This window comes from Solanum stenotomum, chromosome 5, assembly GCF_019186545.1.
Source record: "Solanum stenotomum isolate F172 chromosome 5, ASM1918654v1, whole genome shotgun sequence".
Lineage (NCBI taxonomy): Eukaryota > Viridiplantae > Streptophyta > Magnoliopsida > Solanales > Solanaceae > Solanum > Solanum stenotomum.
The window spans coordinates 41,534,877-41,547,129 of NC_064286.1; the positions used below are offsets into that span (position 1 = coordinate 41,534,877).

Genomic DNA, 12,253 nt, shown 5'->3' on the forward strand with positions numbered 1-12,253 from the left:
TCGCTACGGCAGCGGTGTTGTAGCAGGATCGGGCCACTATGACGGGGTAAGTCACTGTAAATGTAGAGAATGTCCCAAAATCGTCTATTCATATGAAAAAATATTTCGGGGAAGTGCAAAAGCAACTTACGAAACTTTCCTAACTTGGTGTTTCAATTTTTAGTCCTTAAAATCTATAGTTGTAGCTTTAGGGAAGGGTTTAGCTTGACTTAGGGTGAACAACCTGGTATGGTAAAGATGGTTGGCTGTTGACACTCTTAAACTTGGTTATAAAATGTATGTTCATGATTATATACTCGTAATTTGCTAATGTAATCATAAAATTAATAGTTATAAATAAATTTAAGTAACAATTAAAATAAACATAATATTTAAACTAACAATACATGGGTAACTAACAACCATCCGAACAAGATTGGATGACCATAGTGAAACCAACATGAGGGATCTGACTAACTGAGTCAACCCTTTCTTAAACATTGTTTTCACACATAACAAATCCCAAAACTAATTAAGGAACAATTTTGCAAGCTTTTATCTTATAAATCCATGAGATGAAGGCATTTTTGGAGTTTCTAAAACCCAAAAAACCATGTTCCTTGCTCTTATTCATAGTATCCAATGGACACTCTTCATTGAGAACAAGATCAACAAACCACCAACCTCCAATATCCTCCAATTTACTTTCTACCAATCCATTCTCCTTCACAATCCCATCCCAAATTTGTCCTTTGTCCTTCATCATCTCCTCAAGTGTCCATCTCTTATTTTCATCAAATTCTTCAATTTCCACTTCAAACTCCTCAGCTAAACCCTCCCACAAATGTTTCCACTTGAATACATCCCCATTGCTTATATTAAATGTCTCATTCTTTGCGTTTGGATCCACTGATGCCCATATGTGCTGCTCCGCAATTAAATCTGCATCTGAACAACTCGAATACCCATCCCATGCAGATTTAGAGCCTGGAAATCTCAACGGCAACCCCTCGTGTTTACATATAGTTGCATAAACACAAAGAGTTCCAATAATGTTCATCATACTATACGGTGAAAATCCAAAAATCAACCCAGGCCTATGAATTGACCATGCTAATCCTTCTTTTTTCTTCACCTCCTCAAATAAGATATCCTCCTGGGTGTAATAGAAAATGGGTACGGGTAAACGGGGCAAACCCTCGTGATATGGGGTATCATGGGCTACTTTTCCGAACAATTCAAATGAACCGTGATAGTGTTTTAGACCAGTTTGCAAACAAATATGGGACAAATTGGGGCAATTGGGGATAATAGCATCGAGTACATTTTGAAACATTTTCCCATTGATTTCACAGTTTTCAACCTCTGTTGGCCGATTCGCCCAAGTAACATAGAAAACGTGAGTAACATCAGTAAGAAGAGTGAGTCTAGATTGGGCTTCTTCTTTATTCGATATGTCACATTGGATATACTCAATAGGATGGTCGACATTCCACGACGGTCTAGGGCGGCGTGCAACACCGTAAACCTTCCAAGGACCGCCAGGAGTATCGGCACAAGGGAGGATCTCGGCGAGACTATTACCAACGATGCCAGTCACTCCGATGATTAGAGCAACACTTTGAAAATTTTGTGGAACATCATCTTCTTCAAATTTTTTCTGGGTCATTAAAAATTATGTTAGATGCTCATATTAAAAAAATTCTTTTTTCCTAGATTAAATTTCATAAATATATGAAATGCGAGTAACTGCATATAGCATTGTTTGTCTTATTTATTCATTATAAAATATAATCAAATGAAGTCTCCTCCTACAATATATAATTGGCAATGTATTTACCAATAAATTATATTATGCAACTTTATTATTTCAATGAATATATAAATTTATTTATGTACTTTTATATAATATTCTCTAAAAAAAAACAATTTAACCCGTAAGAAAAACTATCAATCTTTTAGGTAAACAACATTTTTTATAGTACAATAATGTTTCAATCGTTCTATATTTGATACTCTTGATTAATTCGAATTTATAATGAATAAATATATGAAATGCAAGTAACTAGAATTGTGGAATCATAAAAATTATTGAAAAAAAATATATGAAAGTAGTTAATTATTTTAATAATTATGGTTAGAATTTATTCTAATTAACTAAGTCGTAGCCGTTCAATTAAATATATGTTATGTGTCATCGATTCAAGTAGGAACTATGGGAAATAAAGAAAAGATAAATTGGAAGTAATTAACTCCGATTTAAACTAATTTTTAAAACAGAAAAGGGTCAAATATACCCCTATATTATTTGAAAGAATTTAATTATACATTTTGTTATATTTTTGATTCACATATATCTCTCTCATCTTACGTTAACATATATATACCTTTAACTTTAACGTACATACATAGAACAACTTAAGAATCAAATTATTCTCCCAAAATTTTTATACTGGAGCTTTCGTAGTGGTTGAGTGATGATTTAAATGGAAATTTAAATAAAGAAGACGACTATAAAAATAGGTTTGGTTCAAACTTTGTCATTATTCGGTATATATAAATGGATTAAAATAATTAAATAGATGGTTTCAAAGGAATTGGGTTATTTAAACGGAAAAGGGTCATATTTATTTCCATACTATTCAAAATAGTTTAAATATGCCCTTCGTTATACTTTTGGGTCAAATACACCCTTACCGTTATACTTTGGGCCAAATATACCCCTCATCCGTTAAAACATTGAATCTCAATCTTAGAATAGATAGGTGAAGGGTTGAGATTGATTTGAAGGATCCATATTTTTTTGTCTCAGCCAACACCCACTTCCCCTGCTTTCTTGTCCAAACCCATTTATAAACAAACAAAAGCACAACGAGTTGTTTGTAAAAAATATTTAGCTTCCTGCATTACATGAAAATTGGTTTATATAATTAATGTTTTCATTTATTTTGCCTATCAAAAATATAAAATATTGGAAAAAAAGTTGCAAATTTTTTAAAAATAGTTTATTATGTGTTGTTCTTATAATTGAACTTTCTTATTGAATAAGCAAACAAAAGCACAATTCTTTCAACGAATTGTCTGGGTTTGATTCTAAAATTTGTGAAAGTTCAATTGATGTGGTGCTTGAAATTTGATTGATTTGGATTGACGCGCTAAACATACAATGCACATTGGGTGGAGAAGTTGGAAATGAAATTGTTGGGTCATTGACCTTCAAATTTGTGATAGGAAGTTACTGTAAATCAATGGATTATTGAAAATTATTTGGATTATTCTTTTTAAAACTGAGATTTTCTCTTGCTTAGTATGATTCAACTGAATTCATTTTTAGGTTCTATAAATTTGACAATGAGCTTGAAAAATAAAATTCAAAATTCTCCAGTTCTTCACCGTTGATACTTGACTCATCGAAATTTCAATTAATTGCTGAGATTTGTAAGTGTCGTGTGTGTTCAGATGTTGAGAATCATCAACTTAGATGAATATGACATTACTCCATTGTTGTCTGTTGATATGAGAAGCCTTACTTGGGTTGAATTATGAGTTATTTTTAGATGTTGTCTAGGACAAAAAGATATGGGTCCTTCAAGTTATTCACAACCCTTCGCTTTTCTATTCTAAGATTAGGATTCAAAGTTTTAACGGATGAAGGGTATGTTTGGCCCAAAGTATAACGGTAAGGGTATATTTGACCCAAAAGTATAACGAAGGGCATATTTAAACTATTTTGGATAGTACAGGAATAAATATGACCCTTTTCCGTTGTTTAAAATAAAGGGTGGTTTGATTCTTAAGCTACAAATGTTCATTCCTTAAAATTAGGGTATATATTGTATAGATACTAGATACTGGATCTGTGCTAGCACAGGCCCAATCTATGTTATTTGATTGTTTTAACTTATATGACACAAATATAATTTGGTATAATTTGAAGAGTCAGTTAAATTTTAATATGTAAATGTTTTAAATTGTTAATTATTGTGATTTATAGTATATATATTAAATAATAGTATTTTATTCTCTTTGCTTCATTTATGTGGCACTAATAAAAATTTGAGAAACAATCATACTCTTTATATGTGTTAAATAGATAATAATTTATAGTACTTTTTGTGTAATTTTCAAATAATGTCTATTAGTTTTCTTATCTCAATTTATGTGGCACATATATATTTTTTTAAAGTGATTTACAATACTTTTTACGTCATTTCAAACAATACAATTAATGTTTTCTCACCATTTTTTGTGACACTAATAAAATATCAAGAGTCAATTAAATTTATTATATTTTATATTATTAATTATGAAATAATTTAATATTTTTTATAAAAAAAATTAATATATAAAAACTAAAGAAATAAGACTAATAAATTTAAAGACTATGACTTTTGAAACTCCCTATTATAAGTTATTAATTATATAACAATTAAATAGGATGTATATAAGAAAATGAAGTGCCGGCACACAAAAGTCATCGAAAGATAAAAGGAGAAAGGCTGACACATATGTGAAGGAAAATGCAAGAGGTATACTAAAAAAAAAAAAGGAAAATGGTCTGAAAAATACGATCGAAATTATTGTTATGATATCAAATTTTATGGAGAATCTTTTAATTTTTATATTATTTAATATTGTATTTTAAAGGTATATATGTGTTCACGTGGACAATTTATAATGATGCAATATTTATGATGTTCGCGTGGACACATATATACCTTTAAAATACACTATTAAATAGTGCAGAAGGGTAAAAAATCATTTTCAAAGTTCGATATCGTAACAATAATTTCGATTAAAGTTTGAATATATTTCAGACCTTTTTCCCCAAAAATTGAAAATAGTATGATTTTTTTTTGTCCACAATGGATAAGGTAAAATAAAGGGGAAAAAAATATAGATTTGCCCTTGAATTTATTTTGAAGAGTCAGTTACACGCTTAAACTATTATTACAACATATTACACATCTTTATTACTTAAAAATGAATTTAATATCACCCTGAAACATGTAACACCACTCTAATAGTATGTGGTGTATTACACTCGCTGTTATGTCAGCACCATGTCAGAAATTATATCTTTTTATTTCATTTTTATTCTTATTTTTCTTTATTAATTAACTTTACTTTTGTTAACTATATTTTACACTAATTAATTATTTAAAATCTCTAATAATTATATCTTCTTTATCACTAAATCTCACCCACTTCATCTCTCATCTTACCGGGAAAATCATGGCCGGCCACTTTCACTATCAATTATTTATTCTTTGTTTTAAAAGTCAAATCGAATCGTGTTGCAGTGCTTGTTTTTCTATATTCTTCCCGATTAGAAACACTATTGTTCAATTTTTGGTCATGTTGTTAAGGAAGATCTCTAGATTTTTTTAATTGATCATAATTCCAAAGAACAATATCAGTTTAGGCATGTTCAGGTTCTTTAAATGCTTAAGGATTATAAATTAGTTTAGCTTTTTTCCTGTATGGGAATATAGTATACAAAATACCGTCTTTAAGATATTCAATCCACCGATACTATTTGAATCTGACTTGTGCAGACTTCAGTCAGAGAAATTTCTGATGGAGCTTTATGAAGTACTCTTTCTGTTTCATTCCTCAACATTTATCTCTCTTCCTCTCTTTTTCTTTTATTCAACAAGTAACAATTTTGATAATTTTGATTTTTTAATGGGTGGTGTGTGAAGATGAAGAGGATAATTGATGGGTGTGAAGAAGTAGAGGGTGGGGTGGGGAAGGAGGATTTTTAATTTTTAATTTTTTTTACTTTAATTTTTATATATGACACTCATCTTTTTAATTTATTTTTTATTTTTTTGCCACGTCAATTTTAGGGGTAAATTAATTCACTCTTAAATAGTAAATGTGTATAATAGATCGTCATAATAGTTTAATCATATAACTGATTTTTCGAGATAAGTTTAAAGGGCAATCTATGGGCCCGTTTGGCCATAGATTTCCCAAATAATATTTGGGAAAAAATTTGGCAAATAGTGTTTGTCCATACAATTTGCCATTATTTGGCAAATATTTTTGGCAAATATCCCAAATTCCCAAATACTAGTTTTTTCTAGTATTTGGGCCAAATCTCATTATTTGGAATCTTTTGAAAATTGAAATTTTACCCCAAACTTTTATCTTTTACAAAACACCCTCTATAGTAATTGTTTGTGTCGTATTACATAACTTTTCACGTGAACACCAAAGTAGTGATGAAATATTCAATGAATATTAAATGATGACATGGTTGTTGATGAAAATGATGAACAATCGGCTCAGGGTAACAAAGTCATGTGTTTTGTCTACTTCACGATGTATGGAATGATGCTCGTTGCACTTACTCCAAACTACCACATTGCTCTAGTGTCATGGACACTATTTGTTATTGTTGCAACGAAGATTCAATTGACTTGTAATACAAACTTATGGTTAGTTTTGATAATTTTTAAAACTTATGAGTATAAATCATATTTTTCTAAAAAAGTGAAATATATTTCCCAAATATTATGGCCAAACACATGGTGAAATTTCATCCAAATTTTCACCCAAATAATATTTGCCAAGAATATTTAGAAATCTATGGTCAAACGCTAGCTATGTCTTTTCCCAAAAATAAAGTGCAATAGAACTAAAACAAATAATTTTTGAAGTACCAAAAATACCCCCAATTTGTAAGCTAACAGCACAGGGAGAGCTGCTTCTGAAACCTCTTTTTAATATAATAAGACATGGAAATCCGTGCTAGCATGGATTCAGTATATATTATTTTTCCAATCTCAATTTATATAACATAATAGAAATTTAGAGAATATACCAAGTTTTATATTATTTTATATTTATCTTTAATTATTAATTAATGTAATTTATATGATAATGTTTTTTTAATATAATTTTCAAATAATATAAATCGACTTTACTCTTTTTAATAGTATCACATGTATATTTCATTTTTAAAAAGTTAGTCTTTGAAGTTTTTTATTTCACCACTAATATAATTTGTAGATAAAATATCGTCAGGGAGTAATTAACATTTTAAGAAATTAAGAAAGAAATTGAATAGCCAATTTTGGGAGAAATGTTATTCAAAGTACCTAAAGATTAAAAGAATTCGGGTTAATTTTGATTAATTTGGGGATTTCTATCCATAGAGGGGTAAAAATGATAAATTTATTAACGGCAAGGATAAAAATAACTCTACTTTAACGATAAGAGCATAGTTAACTAATAAACCAAAATTAAGAGGTATTTTTGACCCTTCCCCTTAAAAAAAAATGTTAGCTGATTTCTTGTATCCAGCACTAGAACGTCATTCATTTGGTAAAATAATCATAAAGCTACTAATATTGAAATACCTAAATAGCCCCTATGTGGACAACCAATAATGATATAATCATCCTAAAATATACTACCATCTTTATTTTCAAAAAAAGTAATACATCTAAAAAGACTATTGCATAATTTTATAAAAACTAGATCCATATAATAGTAACTACATACTATGACAAATTTGTTTTCACTTTGCTTAAAACTTTTAAATTTTGAAAAAAAGCAAAGGAAATCTTGGAATCAAATGGAGCATATTATATTAAAGCAAGATTTTAGAGAGAAAAAAGAAAGAAGAATTACCTTGGCAGCACCAATAGCTCCAGACCACCACCAGCTCATGTATACAGTGGAGATTTTCTTATTTATTTTTTCTAACTCAACAATAATGATGGTTGTTGAAAAGTTTGGTGGCATAGAAGGGACTATAAATAGACATAAAGAAAAGGTGCAAAGATCTGTCCAATTGTCAAAAATATCTTTCTTCTGGAAGGACCATTATTCTTATTAGGGATACTAATGAGGCGAGGTGAGTTGAGCTTAATCCGTAAAAAAAAATTAATCTGTTTCATTTTGTTTTGCATAATTTTTTTTTTATTTTCAACTCTCTTTACTCTGCCTCGCATAAATCATCCCACATGAACTTGTCTCGTATAAATTTTTGAATATTTGTCTTTTTTAATTAAGTATGATGCAAAAAAAAAATTATATTAAAAAAATCATTTCTCATTATGTTGTATTGATTTAATAGATAATAATTTAAAATGTTATTGTTTAAAGGTCAATTGGGAAGGAAATTGTATTAGGTTTTAATGAACCATTTTTATTTACTATCTTGAATATCTTAGTAACTTAAAGAAATTATCTTAATAAATAATGTTTTATTACTCTTATAACATGTAAAAAATGAAAATTAAGTTTGAACTCACATAAAATCGTATAGACACGCAATCCACCCCGCCCCACATTAGTTTATAAAAAAATCACTTCAATCCGCCCACATCCCACCCGCCCACATAACCTTTAAACCGCCCCATCCTACCTAGCCTTAAAATCGCCCCACTCAGTGGCGTAACCAAAAATTTTACGAAGGGTGTCTAAAAATTTCATAGCTAATAAAAATAATTTAATGAATGAGTACACTTAAATTTTGTAAATCAAACTACGTAACATTAATGATTTATTTTTTTAATTAAAAATATACCAAAAAATTTAAAATCAAACTACATAATATTTAGCTTTAATGTTCACGTTTATTTGATAGGAAGTAAACAATCAAAGAAAAAAGAGAGAGAGAGAGAGAAAATTCAATTCAGAGTGAAATCACTTTTTATGTTTCAAGATTTCAACCTCTGATGACTAACAACGAGAAATGAAAAATAAAGAGTAAAATCAAACGAGTTATATTAAAAGAAATTCTATATGGAGCCCTTTCACTTTTAATAGCTTTATAGAATAAATAAAGAGGAAAAAGACAAATATACCCCCGAACTATCGTAAATGGTATGCAAATATACCCTTCGTCATACTTTTGGGATATTGGTCCGCTGCCGTCTAAAAACTAAAGCATATATGCCTTTTATACTAACAGACATACACATGTCATAATCTTATCCACATATCCGATATTTATTAGATATCGAATCGACGGATAAGATTACGCCACGTATCCCTATTTAGTCTTCCGTTAGAGTGAAGGACATATATACTCTAGTTTTTGAACAGCAGGGGGACCAATGTCCCAAAAGTATGACGGAGGGTATCTGCATACCATTTACGTTAGTTTGGGGGTGTATTTGTCCCTTTTCCCCATAAATAAATAAATAGAATTTGCTTATTAACTTTAAATTAAATAATTACTTTTAAATTTTTAATGAAAAGAAAAAAAAATCAAAAGTCAAATAACAGATTTTTTATTTTTGAATTATTTTTAAAAGTCCAGAACGATTAAAATCACTAAGCTAAGAAACTTTATTATTTTTTAAGGGTGTTCAAAATGTGTTATTTAACCATTTAAAATATTATTTTACTTATAAATACAATGTAATTTTCTGACGAAAGGTGTTCGATTGGACACCCTAGGCTAAGGGTAGCTACGCCCCTGTCCCCGCTCATGTTCATGCCGCCTTATTGTCATCCCTAATTCTTATTGGTGATTTTTCACTTTGATGTCACTTTCTTAGGTCCGATTAATTTGAATATGTATTAAAAGATTCTTTCACCTTAGAAATAAAACACCCCCTCCCTACTTTTCAATTTCAAAATTACCAATTAAGGATGGAAGTAAGACTAGTCAACTATGGTTGTAACTTGTAAGAGAAAAATTAATGACCAATATCATTTTGTCGTTGTGAGTGATATTCTTTTTCTTTTTATAATTATGGGTACAATATACTTATTTAGGAGTTTTTAGACAAAGAGACATATGAGAACTTCAAAATAAATGATGCACTTTTAATTTTAAATATTAAATTTCTCTGAAAATCTATTTAGGGGCGTAAAAATCAAATTGATCGATAAATCGAATCGAAAAAAATAATATTGGTTTATTGTTATTCGGTTAACGATTTTTAAATGGTTTTATAAAAAAATTATCGGGTTATCGATTCGATATTGGTTTTTAATATTGGGTTATTGGATAAATCGATAATCCATTAAGACCAGTAATTTACTAGTTTTACTTGTACATAAATATTATATATTAATCTCAATACCTTACTAGTTATTGCCTTTGTCCTTTAACCTTCAATTCACACTCACAACGACCTTGAGTTCACAACTTCACATTATACAAAACTTCTAAATCAAAAATAAGAACTCTATTCCTTTTAATTTCTCTTTGTGTTACACTTGTAAGGGTCGTTTAGCATAAAGGATAAGAATAAATAGTCTTGGGATAAAAAAAAGTCCTAGAATAAAATTTTATTGTCTTGTTTGGTTGCCATGTTTGGGATAACTTATCCCACCATTTGTACCATAGTGATGGGATAAGTTATCAGTTATCACATATACATGGTAGGATAAGTTATCTCAGGATAATTAATCCTCGAATAACTTGTTCCCAACCAAACGACCATGTATAGTTCTTTTCATGTATGTTGTTATTGTTTCTATTTTATGATCATTTGTGAAGTTATATTATTGTATTATCACGTCAAATTTATTAGACAAGTCCCATAATTTTCATATTTCCATAACCTCCAAACTTAAATTTGTAAGTTTATAATGTCTTATGATATTTCTTTATTTTGCCTATAAATTCATATTTGGTTTCATGAAGATTTACACTCAAGATTATTCTTTTCTTCTTCATCATATTGGTTTGTGAATGAACTAACAAGTAACAAAAAAAAAGTGCATGAAGGTAAGAAATGTTTCATTTCATTCTCAAGCCTTTATTTTTTCATTTCCTCTATTTTGCCTATATAATTTCATATTTAGTTTCATGAAGATTCACATTCAACATCATCATTTCTCTTCTTCATCATATTTGTTGTGAAATTAACTAACATGTAACAAAAAAGTACATGAAGGTAAGAAGTATTCTTTTTATTTTTATTTACTTGGACTTGATTTCTTAATAGTTTATTTATGTATGTATTATCATTCACTAAGCAAGTATGATAAAAAAATATCTTAGTAATAATGTGTAACATCCCGCCTTATAGGGGTGTACATTACCGGGTTGGTTCGGGTTTTTTAAAAATCAAACCAAACCATTTGTATCGGGTTAAAATATATATAAACCAAACCAAACCAATAATAGTCGGGTTTTTTCAATCTCGGGTTTTTTCGGGTTATTCGATTTTCTCGGGTTATTTTGGTTTTCTCGGGTTTTTTTATAAAGACTAAAGAACTAGTGTTCTTTCAGTGATTTAAAAAAAACGTTGAACACTAACATGATTTTTCATCCTAGAAAAGCATTCAGTAGTTTCTTTTGGCATTGCAAGCCCATGAGTTCAATAGGCAATTCTCCATTCTATTTGGAACACAAATTCTCAAAAAATTACTACTATTACTATTTTGGACAAATCATAAAATAATATCAATAATCAAGAGCGATTCATTATACATTAGAGAAATTCATGAAAGTAACATAGTGACTTAAACAATTTTTGCATAGTCAAAATATTGTCATCAAAAGTTAATACGAGTTATTTACATTCAAGTCTTTAAATTCTACACCATCATTAATTACAACCTAGGACCTTGTACCTAGAGGAACAAAACATTTTTGAAGTGAGATCTTCTTTACATATTTTCCAAAAACCATAGCCTGCATCTGCAAAGTAGACAATACAAATCAATTAAGTTGATTAGCAACATATTAACTAGGTTGATGTTTAGTCCTTAGTTCTTATTGCTATTTAGAGCAAACAGTAATTAGGTAATTAACAATCACAAAAGAATAAACTAATACCTTTGTTCCATGTAGTGAAATTAAAGTACATCAACTGGCTAATCAATCCTCAAAGGTGAGTCGGGGTATTCTGAAACAACTGAAACAAATTGAATACTAAATAAAATTCAAAAGCAGAGAATCATTTTTAATAACAATTAGAATATATAAAGTTACCTTCTTCAATTTCGTCAATTTTTTGGACTTCCTCTAATATATCTTCAAGCTTGCATTCTTTAGAAGGCGATCGTAGCCATTGTTGAGTGCAAATAAGCGCTTCTACCATTTTTGGAGATAAAGAACTTCGATAACTATCAAGAATTCGACCGCCTGTACTAAAAGCTGACTCAGATGCAACAGTAGAAATAGGAATAGAAAGGATATCCCTAGCAATTTTCGCAACAATTGGGTATCTACTGGACGAAACTTTCCACCAACTCAAAATATTAAAATCATTGATCTTCACTACATCATCTTTCAAGTATATTTCTAGATCAGATTTTTTTACAACAAATCCCTCTTTATTCATGTCTT

The 12,253-nt window shown here is 29.3% G+C and overlaps 1 protein-coding gene across 1 annotated transcript; it reads right to left on the reverse strand.

The window, feature by feature from the left end:
• Positions 1-511: 511 nt before the first annotated feature.
• LOC125863992 ((S)-8-oxocitronellyl enol synthase ISY1-like) lies at positions 512-7,662 on the reverse strand. The gene is made up of 2 exons (XM_049543948.1): positions 7,624-7,662; positions 512-1,639 (listed from the first exon to the last, which is right to left on the reverse strand). The coding sequence occupies exons 1-2, from the start codon at positions 7,660-7,662 to the stop codon at positions 512-514; spliced, it is 1,167 nt and encodes a 388-aa protein (XP_049399905.1).
• Positions 7,663-12,253: the final 4,591 nt, after the last annotated feature.